Raw genomic sequence first — 20,659 nt, 5'->3', positions numbered from 1 at the left:
ATGCATTTTTTTATGCCTCTGATTTGTTGCTCCAGGTCGATGGGTCGGGAAGGTTCCCCACAATCAGTTGTGGGTCTGTCTGTTGTCCCATGGACCTTGTACCCTCCAAGGCTTAGGAGCTGACCCATTTCCACCCATACTTCGGGAGACACCTGCCAGTCCCAGCAGAACCCCTCTGGTCGGTGGCTGGCTACGCTGAATTACCCTCCCCTGCCCTTGCTCCAAGGTGCCCTTCTCTTCCCCAAAATATTCTCCTCACAGCCCCGAACTGCTAGTATGGACTTCAGGCAACTACAAAGAATAAATATATATATTTTTCTGAATACATTATCTTAAAGCTGGGCTGTTATCAGGCACCTTTGAGTTAAATTTTTTAAAATCCTCACCCGAGGATATGTTCATTGCCTTTAGAGGCAGAGGAAGGGACAGAGGGAAATACGGACGCGAGAGACAAACATCAGTCGGTCGCCCCCCCCGCCACGCGTGCCCCGCTGAGCATGGGCGCGCGACCCTGCGGTGGGCCCGACGACGCTCCAGCCCCGCGCCAGGGCTCACGTGCCATTTTTCATTTCAAAGAAAAACTATCAAGAAGAAAGAGGGACACGTGCTGTGATCTTTTCAGAAGAAAAAGGTTGAAGGGGGAGAAAATGCCAGACACCAAAAGAAAGGTGCTTTCGTGAGTAAAGCATTCAGCTACGCTTTTTCCACTGAGGCGAAACCAGTGTCTCAAGAGCACCTCCAGACGACTTCCAGGCGCCCCTCAGCTGCGCGGGCCTCCACGCGGCAGGACCGCGCCGCTGCCGCCAGGGGAGTCCCGGGTCGCGGGGTCTCGGGAGTCGCGCGGCCGGGGGCGGCGACGGGCAGGCGCGTGGGAGAGGCGGGGTGGGGGGTAGGGCGGGTCGAGGGGACCCGCAGAGCCACCCAAACCCTAGCAGAAGGGAGCGTGAGTGGACTCACCCGGTTCTCGGAGGCCAGAGGGGACGAACCCTAGGGGCCCGGAGTGGCCTGGAGAGGCGACGTCCGGGAATCCCGGCCTGGGCTCCCGGCGGTCCGCTCTAGGACGCCGGAGGCTCCCTCTCTCTGCGGGCAGAGCCCCTGGAGCCCTGGGTTTCATTACCATCAACCTAATGGGTGACCCCGTCCAAGCCGCATGACTTCTTTGGGCTTCCATTTACAGAACAATGGGTTGGAAAACGATTTCCAACTTATTCTATAGACTATATGAATGGTTAAACAACAGAGCAATGCTGCTCTTTGGTGTATCGCATTTACAATGATTTTCTAACTCCAGGGCTGATCCTCTTTAAACCTGCCGAAGGAAGGCCCATTGAGTTACAAAAGGAGATCAGTTTTTAAAAGGCTTTTAAAACTATTTAATTTAGGAAATCACATTTTCCCCTACAAATTTGCTTTCCTAAGTAGGATTAAATGAATATGTTAAAAATTTGTAAGTGGGCCCTGGCTGATGTGGCTCAGTGCATTTGAGTGCCAGCCTGCGAACCAAAGGTTTCCAGTTTGATTCCCCAGGGCACATGCCTGAGTTGCCGGCCAGGTCCCAGAAGGGGATTCATGACAGGCAACCACACATCGATGTTTCCTTCTATTTATCCCTTCCTTTTTTCCATCTAAATAGAAATAAAATCTTTTTAAAAATGTGTAAGTGGGAATGTGTTTACTTGGCAAATCCTTGGGGAGTTGGTTATTACCGACTGTGGCTGCCCAAGACTGCTGGGGATCATGCGTTGTCCTCAAAGGACTGAACCTTTGGTAAGTTATTGGTCCTCTGCTAGAGGGATACACCCCAGGGCTTTACCTTTCATTCCATGCAATGAACCAAGATGAAGAAGCTAGAATTAGACTTGTACTCTGCCAACACCTCCCACCTGATGTAAGGGTGGAAGCAGGTCTGATGCTGAAAGCAACTGAGAAAGCCAATAATCTAAAGCTTCCCATCACCCTGGCATGTAGCAGTGAATGCCAAAAATTAGGGCCTTTCCCTTTTGTAATTTTACAAACTATAAAATACACACACTCTTAGGATTCTTGTAAAGCTTGGCATAGCTAATTTTACTAATTGCAATGCTAGTATTTTTCTATATACCTTAAATATATCTAGACCAGTGTTTCTCAATTGGGATATTTCTTGTTGTATCCTGTGTAGGCAAGATGTTCAGCTGCGTCTCTAGGCTCTACCCACTAGATGCCAGCAGCGTCCTAGCCATTAAACAATGTTTCCAGATGATGCCAAGTTTCTCCAGCTGAGAACCACGAAGCAGATACAAAAACCTATCCTCAAGCACTTCTGCAATAACGCAGTAATCTTTGGTGTTTACTAGTTTCTTTTGTAACAAATAAGTCTGGCCAAGCAAATGGAGAGTTCATATTTCAACTTTCCACATACCCGCCTAAAATTGGAATTTTGGGCCTTAGTCTTGGGTATAGGCAATTACTGTACTGTGGAAATAGGTCTGTGCACCAACTGGTAAAAGATACACACCCTTGAAGACAGTATAACAATTTCTGTAGGCAACACCATAAGTAATCCACACAATAATTTGACAAGCATTTATTAAACACCTACTGTGTGCTCAGCACCGTACTAGGCACTAGGGGTGCAGAGATACAAATGTAAAATTATTCCTGCCCTCAAGGAGCTTACAATTTAATTTTAGAAATAAATACAAATGTGAAACTACAATAGAGTGCTAGAAAATAATTACAAAGCTACGTATTAGTAAGTGCACGGACCATAGTACAAACTTGAAGGATCAGTGCTGAGGCAGCACAGAAGGGGGGGTCTCAGCGTGGGTGCAGTCAGTCAGGGTGGGCTCACTCAGAAGACATAAAGGAAACCGTACGTTGAAGGAAGTGATGAACATGAGCTGGAGCCAAAGAGCAATCTAAGCAAAAGAAACAGTATAAGAAAGGCACAGAGGCAAGGTCAAGGGCTTGTAAGACAGCAGTGAAGGCCACAGGAAGTATCCTGTGACGATGTAGGAGAATATGCCGGAGAAGAGGCTGCGGGAAACTGAGTGTGGAGGGCAGGTAATGGAGCACTTGGAACATCACTGCTCTGATAGGAACTATGTACTGGGTGTTCTTGAGTGCAAGTGAGACATCATGCAAATGGAGTTTGAGAAGATCATCTTAAATGTCTACAACACGAGGCTCTTAAGAGCAAGGGCACTGGAATTACAATAACCTGGGCCCCAAATTCGGATCTGAACGGGTGCTATGAGGGGACAGCAGAAATGTAAACATCAGCCTCAAGGAAAAAACTAAGAATTGGAACAACTTACCAAGATTTTGGACATGAAGAGTGGAGACCAGAATAAGAAAACTCCAAGATTGGGATAAGAAACATAAAGGGTAGTAAGTCTGTTTAGGGTAAAGAAATTAAGCAACGATACCTATTTAAAAGGAAAATGGTATTTAGGGGACAAGAATGATGAGTTCCGTTTTCAAATACCAAGGTATGCGGAGAGATGGTGGTAAATATTGTTACTGACAATCAAAATGGATAAACAAGGGCGAGGACAGAAAAATAGTGACTATGCTTGGTGAAGAGCAAGAGGAAAAAACCCCAATAGTTAGAAATTGGAAAAATGACCAAAAAGGGTCCCACAAGCCAAAGAAGAGAATTCCTGAGATACAGGGTAAATTCAACAGTATGCAATATAGGTTAGGACAAGAACAAAGACAAGACACAATATTTATCCACTGTTGAGTCTAAGGACATTTCAGTGGAGTGCCAAGTATAAAGCCCGTTAAGTTTTAAGAATAGACTATTGAGGAAATGAGTTGAACAATGGTTGACATATTTGAAAAATCACAAATGCTAGAAAAAAAAAGGAATGGTCGTTGGAAATGTGTAGTAAATAGGTTTCCCACATTTCATGCTGTGGATAAACTTCCCATTGTCACCTAACTGTCCATCTGTCTGGCCTACTGCACGGATATTTCATTTCCCCCCGTATTTCTACTTTCACTGGGGCAGTTCAGAGAGAAATGTATGAGTCTGTAACTTACTGCTTTATCCTCCCAGTTACTCTTTGAAACATTTACTTACACATTTTAGTTTGCTACTACTACAAAGCATCCAAAGTATCACCATTTAATAATGATGTAAAGCAAAACAGCATTTTCAGGCAATCTTCTAGGAATTTTAATGGATTTGCACTATCCTCCACCTTTCTATTCCAGGACACACAACTGGACATGGTTGACCGGGGGCAGGGTGTTCATCAGCCACGGTAGCACCACAGTCAGGGGTGCAGGCTCGAGAATTAGGCTGTGAAGGCCAGAATCTCTGCTGTCACTTACCAGCTACGTGGTCTTGGTCAACCTATTTCTCTCTAAGCCTCGGTTTTCTCACCTATGAAGCGGGGGACATAGTATCCACCACAGCATGAAAAATGCTTCATGTAGGGTCTGGTGCACAGTAAGTGCTCAGTAAACATCAGCCAGATTGCCTGGAACCTCAGAGCCATGAGTGAAGCTCATGGCTCCACAGGGAACTCAACCACCACATTCTAGTGCTGCCACCTTGTTCAAGGAGGGAATCTCCCAGGACTACGTTTGGTGGCAGTGGAGTTCTGGAATAGCCACTGTGTCATTCAAGGTCAATTTAAAAGGAGGAGCCCAGGAGGCAGAGGAAGTACTGGTGAGCTGCTCACTTCAGATTAAGAACATAAAAACAGAATCTGCAGGATAAAGGAACTTGGTGCGTCTCACTGTCTTTTACTACCAGGCCCTTTCTGTAGGTGCTGAGTCACCCTTTTCCACATTCACCCAGCATAACACTGATCTCTCTGGTCATACTTTCTTTTCTCTGGATTTCTGCCGATGCTACACGTGTTCTCCCATATCCATCCTAGGTGATGGTTGCACAAAGGTGGCACTGGCCTCATTTTAGTCTCTTACAGAGTGTAAGGCACAACTGAAGCAGAGAGCAAGGATCTAGAAACAACCAGATTTATTAGTTTCTGGTTTCTTGAAATTTCAAGTACAAGGGAATCAGGAATGGTAATCCACAGAAGAGAGACAGAGAGACAGGAGTATGGGGGGTGGAGAGCGAGAGAGAACAAGAAAATAAAGGACACATGCCAAAATGAACCTCTTTGTCCTGGAAAAAAAAAAAAGACAACAGAAAGCACTGTCTTGAAAAACTGAAGGGAAGTAGGATGACAGTAGGGACCAGTAACTCAATGAAATAGGTGTAGGTAAACTTGGTGTTCGCAGTGAAGGTAAGCCAAAGGGCAGGAGAGAAATGATATTACAAGGAATTTTTGACCCCAAAGGGGGACCTCTGTGATGTAAGATTTTATGACTGATTTTTTAAAACATCAATCATAAAATAATGAGTGTTACCCCTGTTCAGAATAGTCACAGTGCAAAGTTACATAACTTTTCTTGGAGTTTTCAGCAGGACTTGTATCTTCTTTTTCTGAGGAGGATTAATGGAATTGATTACCAGTATGAAAGACAACTTTGGAATCACCGAAAGTTACTTGATTCCAAATGTGGTAAGTGGGTAATCGAACAGTCAAAAACGACATGTGATTCTAAAGTAGAGTATTCCTGTGTGGTTTATCAAATGGGGTATCTGCAGCAGTGGTCACTGCAACGATAGCACCACTGCAGTAACCACTGCCCAACTGAAAGGATGACGCCGGTGTGGACGCGTGAGCCCTGATGCTACGTTAAACCAGATTCTGAGATGAAAGACAGTCCCAGCAACAAGTTAAATGTTGTGTTTGATGGATTGCAGGTGGGATGTGAGGGGTCACTACTGTGACACAGAAGCTCACGGGAAGAAGTGGATGGAGAAAGAGGGAGGTGCTGGCCAGCTGAAAAGGGGGTCCAGGGTGATGACATCTAGTCAAGAACCTGCAGGAGTGTGCTAGCAGGGACCAGAGGGGCGAGTGCACATTCTGGGTCAAGACTAGTACGTCTTCGTCAAGCCTGTCTCCTCCCATGTGACATCCTAACTAGGATGGTGGAAAACATCCACCTGTACCAGAGCATACAGTGTGGAGGCAGAAAGAGCCAGATGTCACCACAAGGGACAATCACCCACACTCAAGAGCAGCTGGGCTGTCCACACTCACCTTCCTCTGCAGAGTCCCACAACCCCCATGGGGCCTGGGGCCAGACAGGGTCATGTGGGGTTTGCAATGACTCCGTGGAGTCAGTGGAGCCTTTATTCAGAAGTGTCAGTGGAGGTGATGGAAGAAAAATGCTGGAGTGCTATTCTGAGTCTGCATGGGAATATGAGTTTCTATGGACCACCAGGAACATCAGAATAAAATGTACACTTAAGCATTAATACATTGTGTCTGTAAAAATTTCCCTAGAACTAGGATTTTAGAAAGCTAAATACAAATCTATGTCACACAGAGGCTGCTTTGAACCCTAAAGCAGCCTCCTGGGTAGACAAGGAGCACATGTGTCCCTCCAGGGGAATAACTAGGGAGGGGTCGGGGGTGGGGAGAAGCAGAAGAGCCAGGAGAAGCCTTGCTCAAATCTACAGCTACTCACCCAAAAGACAAAGTTAGGTGCCTCCAGCCACAACCAACTCACTGTGATGCTCTTTAAGCATCTCAAGGGTACAGTGGGCCATCAGACACCTTCCAGGACAGTCAAGCTAATCAACCTGCATCAAGGTTACTCAAGAACTACTTAAGAGCTATTCTAACTGCCACCACTATTGATACTGACCCTGCATCAGGTCACAATGATGATACACTTTCTGCCTTTTTACTGCACTGAAAGAACTGTCACCTGCATGTGGTTAATGTTGAATAATGCCCAAACTATGATTCAAGTTTTCCCCTAAACTCCTGTGGATTCAGGTTTTTCTCCACTGTGGATTCTCTGGTGTCGAATGAGACTGGACCTCTGAATAAAGGCTTTCCCACACTCATTACACTGATAGGGCTTCTCCCCTGTGTGGATTCTCAGATGCTGAATGAGGCCAGTGTTCCCGTTGAAGGCTTTCCCACATTCTTTGCATTTATAGGGCCGCTCTCCAGTGTGGATTCTCTGATGCTCAATAAGGCCTGACTTCTGACTGAAGGCCCTCCCACACTCATTGCATTTGTAGGGTTTCTCCCCAGTGTGGCTTCTCTGATGGCCAATAAGATGTGAGCTCCGCCTGAAAGTTTTCCCACACTCATCACACTCATAGGGCTTCTCCCCTGTGTGGATTCTCTGATGTCCAATGAGGTGTGAGCTATGACTGAAGGCTTTCCCACACTCGTTACATTCATAAGGTCTCTCCCCACTGTGGATTCTCTGGTGCAGAATAAGGCCCGCACTCTGACTGAAAGCCTTCCCACACTGGTTGCACTGATACGGCTTCTCCCCAGTGTGGATTCTCTGGTGCAGGATCAGGCCTGTGTTTTGACTGAAGGCTTTGCCACACTCCTTACAGTGATAACGTTTCACTTTGTTGTGGATGTCCTGATGGGAAAGAAGGGCGGACCTGTAACTGAAGGCTTTCCCACACACGCTGCACTGATAGGGCTTCTCCCCAGTGTGGATTCTCCAGTGGCGAACGAGGCCTGAGCTCTGGGCAAAGCTCTTCCCACATTCATCACATTTGTGTCGTCTCTCCTGGGTGGGGTTTCCCCGAGGCCTGTCCAGTCTGCCCAGGTCTTGCGCTTCTCCAAGCTCAGGACTCCCATCAGCATCCCCGTTGCATTTGGCAGCTCTCTCTCCATGTAGTTGGACTCCGGTAGATATTACCTGTTTCGAAGCTAATTCCCTGTTCTCATTCCTTGTCTCACTACCTGAAATAAAAATATAATAAACAAACATCAAGCCAATGTCACTTCCTATCCCATCTGTTAGGAAGAAAGAATCGAAGATAGGGGAAAAGGAAAACACACAGGAAACAGCTACAATAAATGCAAAGCTTCCATCTGTCTCCAAAATGACTTCTTGACAGGGGGAAGTAGGTGGTGCAGGTCAAAGCCAAGTACCACCAGCTACCAGGGGAAGAACTGCCATGAGAAAGAGATTATCGGAAGGTGGACTAAAGCAGGGAAAGGGTCAACTGAGAAGAAGTGTAAGGCAGGGAGTGGGAAGGAATATGGATGACAAAAAGATCTAATGAGTGGGACAGAAATGGAAAAAAGCCCCAAAGAGTCACTGAAAGGGAGCAGCACAACTGGCCTAAGTGAGAGCAATCTACGTAAATGTCTCGTGGGAACCGGGGACAGAAGCAATGAGCGAAGTAGGGGGGCACTGGAAGAGTCAGTTAAGTCCATCTGGGGTCAGAGAATGAAGTTTCATTTTAGACCTTAAGAAGGCTCAACATATTTCTCTGTGGATCCTGAATTTAAACTCAACTATGTCTTTCAGAAAGCTCACAATTAAGTACACATAAAACACAAACAAACAAAAAACCTTAAATGATAATAGTAACAACAACCAGAGATCTCCTTACCAAGGGTGAACACATTTCTGTAATTCTCTGGCCTGTCGTCTCTACTCAGATCCTTCTGGGATGGATCAAGAAGCCACTCCTCTCGAATCAGGGACACAGCCATGTCTTCAATCTTCTCCAAAGTCTGAAACAAAATGAGCAACCAATTGAGGACTGGGATTGTTCCACACCTCAAACCCAGTCTCAGAGACCCACCAGAGTCAGAGAGGATTAAGAGCTGGGGACCTGCTGTAGGAAGGAATCTGAACAGCTGGGAAGAAGAAAATGTGTCAAGTCAAGGATTAATCTGTCTGTATTCAAAGTAATTTAGGGCAAGTTCTTGGATGAGTACTGCTATAGGCAGTCTACACACAGTGGGTCGATGACACAAACAGCACCAAGGACAGCTAAGGGGTTTCAGTGAGAAGGAGCATAACTCACCTGGAACCCTGCTGTAAGAAGTGACGCTGTCATCTGGTCTCCAGGACTTCCTTCCTGGGAAGGGGTGGGACTCTGAGATGCGGATGTGGCTGAGGAGGAGAAAGGAGCCGTGATGGAGGCCAGCCTTGCTCTGTGCTTGCGGGAGCCAGCAGTAACCCAGTCTAAATTACCTGTATTTTTGCAGGAATGCATACCAGAGATTGTACTTGTGAAATGCTGGTGGCCTGGGCTCTGTGCCCACACCTGTGCTGGTCCACAAAGCCCCCGCGCTCTGATGTTCCACTCAGCCTGCAGTGCAGGTCAAACATACAAGTGCACGGTTTCCCAACAAGAGCTGCTGTAGTTTCTCCCCCCACCGAAGCTGCAGTCTATCCCTGTGCCTGTCAGGATCCCTTCAGGTCCTGGTCTCCCCGCCATCTCTCTGTAGTTACTCCATTACCTCCTCAAATGTCTACCACAACTGCCAGTACCTGCCTCCTACAGACCCCAGACAGCGACAAAACCAAAATCGGCAACAGGCCTTAGAACTTCAGATGAAAATTATATTAGTAATCGAAAATGTTCCTATATGTTTTCTCTAGAAACATTAAAAACCCATCTACATATAACAAACTACTATAACCCACATAAATAAATAAAAGCATAATAAGTGCAGGGCAAGTATGAGATGAGACCAAAATAACTTGTTCTGTAAGAAAGTAAGGTCTCAAAAAATGACGGGAAATGTCAAAAGGACATAGGAGCCAGACTCTGGCAAATCTGAGATGGTTTAAGCACTAAAATAAACATAGTAACAGAATATTTATAGAATAAAATAATAATTGAGTCCATACTAATAAATTAAAAATAATAAAATAAAATAAGGAGAAGGGAGCAGTCTCCATTACAATAAACAAATAAATGTAAAAGGAATAACAGAGTTAGAAAATTATCATTTTGTAACTGTCTTAGTAATCACCAGTTCAGTGAAAAAGCACCAATACTAAAACTAGTATTTTAGCAACAACAGTGTGATGAGGACCAGGCTATTTACGCAGACTCAAGAGTACTTTCTCACAAATTACTTATTAATTATAAAGAGAAAAATGCTAACTTTACTGCCAATTAACCCAGCAAGAATAACCTTAACCAAATCATCAAAGCTATCATCAACAATAAATGGACAAATACCTGCTGTAACCCTGAAGAGAACACAACCTCACTTCTGGGTGTTCCTGCCAAGCAGACACAATTGGACCTAAACATGAGGAAACGCCATACCAATCCAGATTGCAGCCACTTTACAAAATAATTGACCTGCACGCTTCAAAAACATCAAGATCATGAAAAGCAAAAAAAGGCCAAGTAACTAAGGTGCTGTCTTGGACAAACACTACTGGAACCACTGGCAACACCTGCAGGTAAACTGTGGACGAGATGAGTAGTGTGCCAGTGATAGATCTGACTGGGTGAGGAAACATACACTGAAATATTTACAAATAAAGTGGCACGTGAAACCAGACCACCTCAAAAATGCCTTGTTGGAAACATGTTGGGGTAACACAAACATATGAATACACAAAATCCCCCAATTCTTTAATTTGTTCATGAGTTTAGCCTTGGGACTGACAGTCCATATGTGAAGCCAGACAGACATTGATATCAGACCCAAAAATGGTCTGGAAAGAGTAGTTCCCAGGAAGAAATTGGGGTTCCTTCCTTCTTCCTCCTTGTCAGTGAAATCGGCTCCTCACCTCTGTCTCGGGGCCCGTGGAGCACGGGAGCCGTGTGCTGGGTTTCCGTAGGCTGGGGCTGGGTGTCTGGGGGCTCTGGTGCAGGTTCTGAACACACCACCTTCTCCCAGGGGACCCTGTGTCCGTGTGCACGAGCCGGGACCTGGACACAATGGGCAGGTGCATTAGGAGGAATCCCTCTGAGAAACGAGGTGAGGGTGTGAGAGGACCAAGAGCACATCTATGGGGCACATGCTGCCTTCACATCTATTAGCATGGAAACCAAAGGAAAGGATCTGCTGTGCCCTCCCTGGGCCCAACACTAACACTCTATGCTCCCACAGCTGGGGAAGAAGGGCAAAAAACAGGAACAGAGCAGGGCTATTCAGTGGGAAAAAACTTTTGATGAGGAAGTAGGAAACCTGAGTTCTGGTCTCAGATCTACCTTTAATGTTTGGGTGTCCCTTAAAAAGTAATTTTAGCTCTCTATGCATCTGGCAAACAGGAGCAATAACAGAGTACAGGGGTGTTAGGAGGATAAAACATGGATTTATAAGCTTAAAAAAAGAACTCTGTCAACACAAGCCATACAACACCATGTTTTCCTCTAACAGCAGAAACTCCTGCCCAGCATTTATGCCCACCGCCTTCCACCCAGCCTCCAGGAACCCCAGGCCCAGCAAACACACCTCCTGCTACTTACTGGTCGTCCCAGTATATCAATCTGCCTCTCCAGATCCTCCAACAGGGTGACCACCTCCTCCCCACTCTGCAGATGATGCTCCTTCACCAGGGCCTGCAGCTCTGCAGGCAGGATGCTCAGGAACTGTTCCAGCACCAGCAGCTCCAGGATCTGCTCCTTGCTGTTCAAATCTGGCCTCAACCACTGGTGGCAAAGTGCCCGCAGCTGGATCAGGGCTTCTCGGGGTCCTCGGGTCTCCTGGTAGCACAGCTTCCTGAATCGCAGGCGGAACAGCTCTTGGCCAGGAAGGTTGTGTTCATGTTGACCAGATTCCTGGTCCCAACCATGATCTTCCTCCACCTTGACAATTACAAGGTCCTCTTCCGGAGCACGGCTGGGTAGGGATGGGGCTGAACACTTTCTTGATTCTGCAGCCATGTAGGGCTGGAAGAGCTCAGGAGCCTTGTTTCCACTCCTTTCTTTATCTTCTTACGAGAGAACTTTCTGAGGGCCTCTTCTTTAAGGGGACTTCTTTAGAAGAGAAAATGACAGTGTTAAGGGAAGTCAGAGGTCATAGTGACTTACGAAGACATCATAACAAGCTCCCTACTCTGCCATGGACTTCACAGCTTGATCGTGGGTAAGTCTTTCCCTCCCATCTTCCAGAAGCAACCCCTTACCTCAGTAGCCTTTTCTCATACCAACTCATCTGTTTTCTCTCCGTAGCGATGTAGACTTGGGTAAACGAAGTCAAGAAACCAGGTGCACTGTATCTAATTAAAGCTCTGGCCCCCAGAACTGCTGACTTAACTTCTTTCAGCGTTGCTACACTAGCAGTACTGCTTCTACACACTTTAGCTCTCAACCTGTCCCTCACTCTAAACAGATGAGACTAATTTCCAAATAGTTCAGCTCAAGGTACTGACAAGAACTGTCCTCTACCTAACATTTGTTATCCTACCTGGGAGCCCGTCTTCCCTCTGACCTCAAGGCTAACTCCTACTGTGGACTTTATCGCCATCTTTTCCTCTTCAGAACACTGGTCCTGCATCTCCAAGGAACCTGCATGCTCCATCACTACCTGCAAACCCAGTCTAGTCCCAAACCCTAATGACCTTCCAGAATGTTTTATAAATAAAACCATACAGGATGAGGCCTTTGGAGTCTGGCATCTTCACTTAGCATAATACATCTCAAATCATCAATGTGGTTGAATGTTAACAGTATGTTTATCCGTTCTCTAGTTAAGACATCTCAGTTGATTCCAGTTTTTGATGGGTACAAATAAAGTCACCATGAAGTGACACAGTCAGTTCATTTGGGTAAATATCCAGAAGCAACTGTAGTAAGCTTCATGGTAAGTGATGTACAACTCTATATAAGAAACTGCCAAACTATTTTTCAAAGTGGCTGCAACACTTTGCATTCCACTAGCAATGTGTGAGAATTGCAGCTGCTCTGTATCTGGACCAGCATCTGATACTGTTTTTTTTTTAAAAATTAAGATATTCTAATAGGTACATAGTAGAGTCTCACTATGGTTTTCATTTTCATCTCCCTACTGACTAATAATGTTCAGCATCCTTTCATGGGCTTTTTTTGCCACTTGTATACTTTCTTTGGTGAAATATCTATTCAAAACTGTTGTGTGTTTTTAAAATCAAGGTTGTTTATTTTTAAATTAATTTTTATTAAATTTAATTAATTAAATTTAATAAATTTAATTAATAAATTAAATTAATATTTTAATTTTAATTGCCGCAGAGCTCTTTAGTTCAGTGGTTCTTGACTGAGGGCAATTTTACCCCTTTCACCAAGAGACACTCAACAATGTCTAGAAGCATTTTTTTGTTGTCACAACTGAGGGGAATGGGTGCTACTAGTATCTAGTGGGTAGAGACCAGAGATGCTACTAAACATCCTACAATGCAAAACACAGCCCCAACACAGTGTCTGGGCCAAGGGTGATAAACCCAGGTTTAGCTAAAACCATTCAAGTCTTACTTGAAAGTCTCAGCTTGACTATTACCTTTTCTCACAACGCCTCTCTGTTGTCCCCACACTCTACCTTCCCAGCCGCACCCCCCCCCCATGCCAGCAGATTAAGGTGCTCATTCTTGTCCAGGTATTCATCAGATGGTCCAAATACAGAGTAGATCCCATTGTGTAGAGGACAGGAACTGTTTGCCCACAGCCATGGTTTTCTTGCGAATGCCTGTTTGTGGCAGTGAGCTTTTTCTTTTTTTAAGCATGGTCATTATATCACATGTTTACCAGAAAGATCATAATAGCAGAACATCACACAATTGACTGAAGAACATAACTGAAAGCAGAATATCCAAACGCAGTCGGCAAGAGATGCCAACATCAACACAGAACCGCAGACCTACAGTCCACAAGCCAGAGAATGGACAGGCGCTCAGAAGGACAATCTGAGTCTTCGGAGTGGTGTCTCTGTCTTCCAGGGTTTCCTCTGTTGGGGTTGGGGGGATGTTGGTTTATTCTCTACAATCTAATGAAAACAGAGAACTTCTCCCAAGAAAAAAGCCCAGAGGCCTAAAAGTCTACATTCAATTTCAGCAGAGTTCATAGACCTGACATCCACCAAGAACTCCAAAAAGGTCATGAACCCCTACTTCGAAAAGGAAGAGAACTGGAAATTATCTTTGAAATGAGACAAGGCTGGGAACAACAGTTTGGAGAGTAAACTACAGATAGCAAGAACCAAGGAGCAAGAGATAAGGTTCAATCTGGTGATTGACATCAGGGATTAATTCATGGATGATGACTTTACAGAGAATAGGGGGTATTTCCTGGGACAGTGAGATTTCAGGGAAGAGTGAATTTGGGCAAGAGGAGGATTTAAGACAAGGGGTAAGCAAATTTGTTTTGAACAGACAGGATTAACACTCATGGTTTTAAAATAAATTATTTAAATAATCAATGACAATTTAATAAATTCTTAAATTTTCTTAAAACAGCTCCCTATAGTTTAAAAAGTTGAAAGACCATCACCATGGGACATGCACACTGACCTCTCACTGTTTTGAACGGGATGCTCCAGAATTCCAGTTTGACCACATTTTCTTTGGAGTTTTTTTTTTTAATACTCACCTGACGATATTTTTTAAATTGCTTTTAGAGAGAGGAAGGGAGAGAGAGAAACATCGATACGACAGAGAAGCATTCACTAGTTGCCTTCTGTGCCCGTGCCAGGGATCAAATCTACAACCTTTCAGTTTTAAGACGAGGCTCCAACCCTCTGGGCCACCCAGCCAGGGCTTCTTTTCCATTTTCTTAAAGCCAGTGCTCACCTTTACTGAACAACTGGCCACGTTCTCCTTAAAATTAATCCTCATCAATACCAACTACAAACTATTTCAATATTCAGTGTGCACCATTAAAGAACTTTATATTGTTGATATGTTAAAACATTAAATTAAAGTATTAATATCATAATAGTAAATAAAGTTTCAACAGCAAAGCTTTGATGGAAGTCATTTATCTGGTTTGTTCACATTTTACCCGGAATTCAGCAAACAAGTGTTGTCCTTTCTTTTTAGTCTCTTCCCCTCTTCATCAGTTTCTGACAATTCCAATCTATAACTAAGCAAATACGAAAAGATGCACTACAAAATTAATTTGCTGTGTGCCTTTCTCTCTGTGTACACACACTGGTACTAAGTTGGGAAGCTCCTTGTGGACAAAGACGGCTTCTTGCACCTCCTTTTGACACTCCTGGTCACTTTATTGATTTGGGACGTTACAACAGTCAACCTTTAAGGCTTCTTTTGACTCAAACCCTATAATCCTGAGAACTACTGAGGGCACAATTCAGCTTTTAACTGCATTATTTTTTCAATAGATGCGAAAGAAATGTTTCCTTCTTTTAGACTAATTGAGTCTAGTTTGGGATGTTTGGGAACTGAAAATAAAACAGGAAAGATACTTTCCAGGTTTTTAAGATCAAGAAGAGGTGCTCTGTTGTGTCTCTGGCGGCATAGACTGAATGCTTTGGCGCCCACGGCACTTCATGCTTAATCACAACAGAAATTCAAAGTATGTCTGCATTTGCGTCAACAGTGACTACTGCACAAACACGCATCTCTGACTAAGAGACAAAACCTGGGTCCTGTTCAGCGGGGGCGGCAGTCGCTGCTGCCGGACAAGTTGCTCACGAGTGACCCGAGTTGTGAAAACGGCACCTGCCTCAGTGAGCTCTTTTAACAGCGGAGGTTTCTGAACGAGGCTGAACTCCACACTGCCCTGAAGTCGCCGCAAGTGTTTCGTTTTGTACAACTGTCCAGCCAACACCACCATTTTCTGAATACCGCACTACAAAGAGCTGAATAACTTCACAACAAAGATAGGTTTTCAGGAATAACTGGGGCTTCTCAAAGCAAAATATATCTCTTTAAAACATGAGAATTTTATTGTGACGGAAAAGCAAAATTGCTGCGTAAAAGCTATTCACTTGGTGGAAATACCTGTAAAAAGGTGTGAGGGCAGTCTTCTATTTTAAGACAACAAACATGCTCGACTGCAAATAACACGAGTAATCCATGATCGATGAAGAAAACAAGCTTTTATAAAAGGTTTCCTCGTGAAAGTTTAGGGGCGTGGGCACGGATGCAGCCAGGATCAGCGGTGATCCCCACAGCCAGCCCGGGCACCACCGGCCCCGCCCCGCTCGGACCCTCAGGTTGGTCCCTGGTGGCAGCCGCCCTGACCACAGAGCGCCCTCAGGCCCAGGCCGAACGGTACTCACCGCGAGTCCTGGGGGCGGCCGGGGTGGGGAAGGGAGGGTGATGGCGGCGGACAGCCCCGGGGTAGAGCAGGGAGAAAAGGGTTCGAAAGCTGCAACCTGACCAGGCCTCTCCAGTCCCAGCTCCCACATCAGCGGGGGGACACCGGTCAAAGCGCACTTTGCCCAACGGCACTTCCGGCAGCTCTCTAGGAACCTTGGTGGTCTGAAAGCTCTATGGTCGGTGCCCCGGGCTCCTCCTGCGCCTGCGCGTGGCAGGGTCGCGCAGCCCCTGAGGAGAGGTCCGAGCACGCCCTCGCTGGCGCGGGACTCTGGTTCCCCGGGCTTCCTTCGGGCTGGTTAGATACCCGTTGCAGTCAGGTGTCCTTTCCAAATACAAACCCGGTCCTGAGGAATTCCTGTTAGTCGTTGTTCATAGTATAAAATGTCCCGACGGTACCTAGTAAGAGTACACTTTATACTATTAAAATTCAAAAATAATTCGCTGAATATAACTTCACGGATCTTCCACCACTTCCTGTTTCAACGAGTTGCACTCGTTTACAAAGCCTGCGTTTGCAGTTTCGCCTTTTTAACCCTAAATCCAGGACATAAGCCTCAGTAGTTGACCTCGGTTTTACCACCAGACTTTGGGAAACCAGTGTTCATTCTTTACATACCCATTGTATTTCTTAACTTTTCAGACTAAGTAGGATCTCGGGGGTGGAGGTTGTGAAATAATGTCTTTTACTTTTGTTGTTTTGGTCCCACATTTTTATTCCTTCAGCACCTTTCCTAATCACCCATCTATTCTCAGTGCTCAGGTGCGCCTCTACTCTTCACCTTCATTTCCCCTTTCGGTTCCTGCTGATGGCCACAGGAAGTTTCCGTCCAGTCCCCAATGCTACCCCTGAAATTCCTGTCCAGGTATTAGCTCTGATTTGTTTTTTAGGGTTCTGTCATCTAAATCGTCACATCAGAACAAACACAGAGAAGTTTCAGTGCTTCTAGACTCTCAAAACACTCATCTTTGCCCTTCATCTCACAGCTCCTGACTCCCAGCTGGTGACAGACTAGACAGAACTCTGCTGTTCCTGTTTTTACATTAAAAAATAATTTTTAAAACCCAAAGTTGTAGTTCAGAAGTAAAATAGCATCATGATCTTCACAAATATTTCTCAAAAGGTACTAATGATAACATAAAATTGAAAAAGTTGACTTCATAAAAATTTAAATAATCTGCTCAACAAAAAACACCATTAAGAAAGTGTAAAGGCTATAAACTGCAAAAGACCTGCAATACACATTTTTGATGACTGGTATTCAGAATATATAAAGAATTCTTATAACTCAGTCATAAGACAAACCAACATTAACAAAGAATTTATTACACACTTTACAAAGGAATAGATATGAATGGCCAATAAGTACATGAAAGTGTACTCAACATCATTCATTAGGGAAACAGAAAATCAAGACCACAGTGAGGTGTGATTGCTAATATCACAGTGACTAACAATACAAGTGCTGATGCAGATGTGAAGTCACAGGAACCACACACTACCTGTGGGAGTGTGTTGGTACAAGCAGTTCGGAAAAATGGCAGTTTTTAATGCAGTTAAGTAACACCTACATTATGACCCAGCAGTCTCACTCCTAGGTATTAACCTAAGAGACATGAAAAGCTAAGACCAGGGCAGCTTCATTCATGGTACAACCAAACTGGACAAATCCAAAGGGTCATCATCAGGAAAATAGACTTACGTTCATACAATGAAATAGAAATAAAAAGGAGCTACAGATAGATGAACAATTTGCATGAATCTCAAAAGTATTATGTGGTCTTGTAAGAACATGTTCAAAAATATGTAAAATTAATCTGTAATGACAGAAGACAAAAAGTGTTTATCTTTGATAGGGGTTGTGGTTACATGGTTGCATACATATGTAAAAATAAAAAAAATAAAAATTAAATATACTCTCAGGATTATGGTGTAAAAAACACCAGACCACACTCCTCTCCAGAGATGACCACTTCAACTCTCTCCTTTTATTATTATTAATCTTCATATTTATTTATAAATAACATGCAAACACTGCCATTTCTTGATTCTCTATGTATAGATAATCTCTATTAATCTACTGACTTTCTAGTATGGAAAAATAAGCATTTAAGTCTTCTAACCACTACTGGAATTAGCCACACCAGGGGTTAGAGGACACATTTTAAACTTCCCAGAGTAGTGGCGTCCAACAAAAGCCACCACACCAGAGCACAAAAACAGTCACACAAAGTAGCTAGTTTCTGGTTACTGGTATTTCCCCTATTTGTATAAGCAGGGGGACACGTTTCTAATAAGACACCAAATATTTTCCCTACCTAGGGCCTCAAAGGTGTTCCCAGATCCTCCTACATAGTTTTGAATTTTAGTTTCAGAAGGACCACTTTATATATGGTATATGAAATAGCACAGTAATTCTCAAGTATTTTATAATGACTCCTTTTATGTTCTTAAAAACTAATGAAGAGCACTGGCCAGTGTGGCTCAGTTGGTTGGGTGTCCTCACGCAAACCAAAAGGCCACTGGTTCAATGCACATGCCAGGGTTGCAGGTTCTGTCTCTGGGGACCCATTGGTAATTTTCTTCCTACCTTCCCCTTTCTGTAGAATCAATAAAACAAAATGTAAAAACAAACAAAACAAACAAAAAACCTACTTAGCCAACCCATTAAGCCACCTGGCCAGGGTTATTTCTCACTGTATTTTTAAAAATCAAAATATGTTTTTAAAAGAAAAAATCAAAATAAAACATGACAGAACGTTAGAATCTAGATGTATATAAAGTGAAAATAGCTGACATCTCCTCTAACCTCCAAAAGCCGTTACTAGAATGTTGGGAAATAATTCTCCAAGGATCTCATATTTCTCCAAGTCTTCTGGCAAATTTTCTCTCTGATTATCTTTGCAAAGATGTTTGCATCTCTCTTGAAGCAGATTTGTTTTCCAACCAGGATAATGAAGACAATATCTTCCTTCGGGCAAAGATTGGTTTTCTAAGCTTGGGTTTCCTCAGCCGAATGCAAACCCATCTGGGCAACCATGTGGCCCCTGTTCACTTTGAGGACAAGGAGAACATGAAGCTCATGATGCTTGTGTCATTAAATAAAGACCTTTGTCTCTGACACAGGAGTTTAGAGACTTCTGCAGTATCCACTAAACTGTGGCAAACTTAAATCATTAGCTTGCAAATACCGTAATATCTTTACCATTCTCACTACGAGTGATCGCTGTTCAGCATGGAGTGTATCCTTTTCCTTTACATGCATGAGTCCCACACGTAATCACTCACATCTTTACATATACAGCTTTCTTCTAAGAAATACGGAACACAGTGTTCTGACACTGCTTTTCTCATTGTTACTCTATTGTACCCATGGCTGAATAGTATAGTATCTTGTTCCACCAGCAGCAACCCTGCCTGCCTTTCACAGCCTTCTAGAACGCTCCTCTCCCCAGGCACTGTCACACCTCCCCACGGCTCTCAGGTCAAAGCACTTGCCTCATTGCTCCAGACACTGGCCCATTATTCTAATAACACATTTCTCTCACTCCCCAGATTTACCATTCTCTGTGCCACCACATTCTGTGTCACATTAGTGGCTACTGTTGCATTTGTTCTTCAAATAGATTATAAGCTCCCTCAGTTTAGGTGTCCGATATTTATTCTGAGATTTCCGAGTTCCAGTACTTGGTGACCCTTTAAATATACAAATATGCCACACCTTTCTGAAACGAATGGTGGTTTGATTCGTTTTGCCGATCAGCTCAATTTAGTCAGCATGACTCACCTTGCCCTTCCATTTTTAGTTCCTTCCCCGTGATCCGTCCTCGTGCACCAGGACCCAGCTCGCCAGGCGCCAAGTGAAGCTCACGGTGACGTCAGTGTTTTCATTCTTCACGGCTTCTCGGGTGCCGCGACCTGCACTTTACTTTCTTCACACAGGCTCCAGAAAAGCGACAGTTGGTTAATGAGTCTCGTTTGCATAACACGAGCGACGGGGAGAAAGACAACATCTAACTAAAGACTGCGCTTTTTCACATGCATTCTGACACTTACCACAACCACCCAATCGTATGATACTGGTTAACAGGGGTGGTGGGGCCAGAACCCGAACCCGCGTCTACCGGATTGTAGGCCGGCATGCTTCACCTTACTCTAGTCCCCGAGTTCCCTCAGAGGCAGACAATTTCAGAGGCCACTTTTCCTCTCCCTTCGTCCGCGAGGTGTTGCCAGGTCCCACAACAGTGACCAACGGAGACCCCGCACCCTCGCCGGTGGGACCCAAGGTCGTGTATGTACGGCCGCCCCTCCCCAGAGCTCGCTCGCGGACCGCACAGGAAGCGCAGAGTGGCCGACCACCGCGGGATCCCGGGCAGGGAGCTGCGGGCCGCGGCAGAGCTTGTCCTCGGTCCCTTTCCGCCCGGAGTACAATCCGGGAGGGCTGGCAGGTCCGCGGTTGGCCCACAGACCGGCTGCCCAACAGTGTTCCCGGGTCCCCGCAACGGACCTGCTCTTCCTCCAAGTCCCGGCCCCGGCCCCGGCCCTTTTCCAGGCGGGCGCCCCAGCGTTTCCGGACGGACGCGGGGA

At 44.9% G+C, this 20,659-nt stretch overlaps 1 protein-coding gene across 5 annotated transcripts; it reads right to left on the bottom strand.

The window, feature by feature from the left end:
- Positions 1-2,566: 2,566 nt before the first annotated feature.
- ZKSCAN8 (zinc finger with KRAB and SCAN domains 8) lies at positions 2,567-20,659 on the bottom strand. Of its 5 annotated transcripts, none has more exons than XM_045850665.1 (6): positions 19,860-20,659; positions 11,288-11,797; positions 10,606-10,747; positions 8,873-9,042; positions 8,453-8,576; positions 2,567-7,793 (listed from the first exon to the last, which is right to left on the bottom strand). In XM_045850665.1, exons 2-6 carry the CDS (start codon positions 11,702-11,704, stop codon positions 6,835-6,837), a joined length of 1,812 nt encoding a protein of 603 aa, XP_045706621.1. In that variant the 5' UTR covers positions 11,705-11,797; positions 19,860-20,659; the 3' UTR covers positions 2,567-6,834. The 5 variants fall into 5 exon arrangements, with proteins under 5 accessions (XP_045706621.1, XP_045706622.1, XP_045706620.1 ...); XM_045850666.1 differs by having other exon boundaries at positions 11,288-11,794; XM_045850664.1 differs by lacking the exon at positions 19,860-20,659 and adding an exon at positions 16,035-16,216.

Source organism: Phyllostomus hastatus, unplaced genomic scaffold (assembly GCF_019186645.2).
Source record: "Phyllostomus hastatus isolate PE091 unplaced genomic scaffold, TTU_PhHast_1.1 phas_contig_840, whole genome shotgun sequence".
NCBI classification, from domain to species: domain Eukaryota; kingdom Metazoa; phylum Chordata; class Mammalia; order Chiroptera; family Phyllostomidae; genus Phyllostomus; species Phyllostomus hastatus.
Note: the sequence above shows the minus strand (reverse complement) of the source record. Positions and strands in the feature narration are given on the sequence as shown.

Excerpts from the sequence above, each read along its gene's own strand:
- ZKSCAN8 (XM_045850665.1), bottom strand. The coding sequence starts at position 11,704 with ATGGCTGCAGAATCAAGAAAGTGTTCAGCCCCATCCCTACCCAGCCGT. Across the intron at positions 8,577-8,872 it reads TTCTTACAGCAGGGTTCCAG|ACTTTGGAGAAGATTGAAGA; the intron begins GTGAGTTATGCT and ends ATTTTGTTTCAG. Across the intron at positions 7,794-8,452 it reads CAGAAATGTGTTCACCCTTG|GTAGTGAGACAAGGAATGAG; the intron begins GTAAGGAGATCT and ends TTTTTATTTCAG.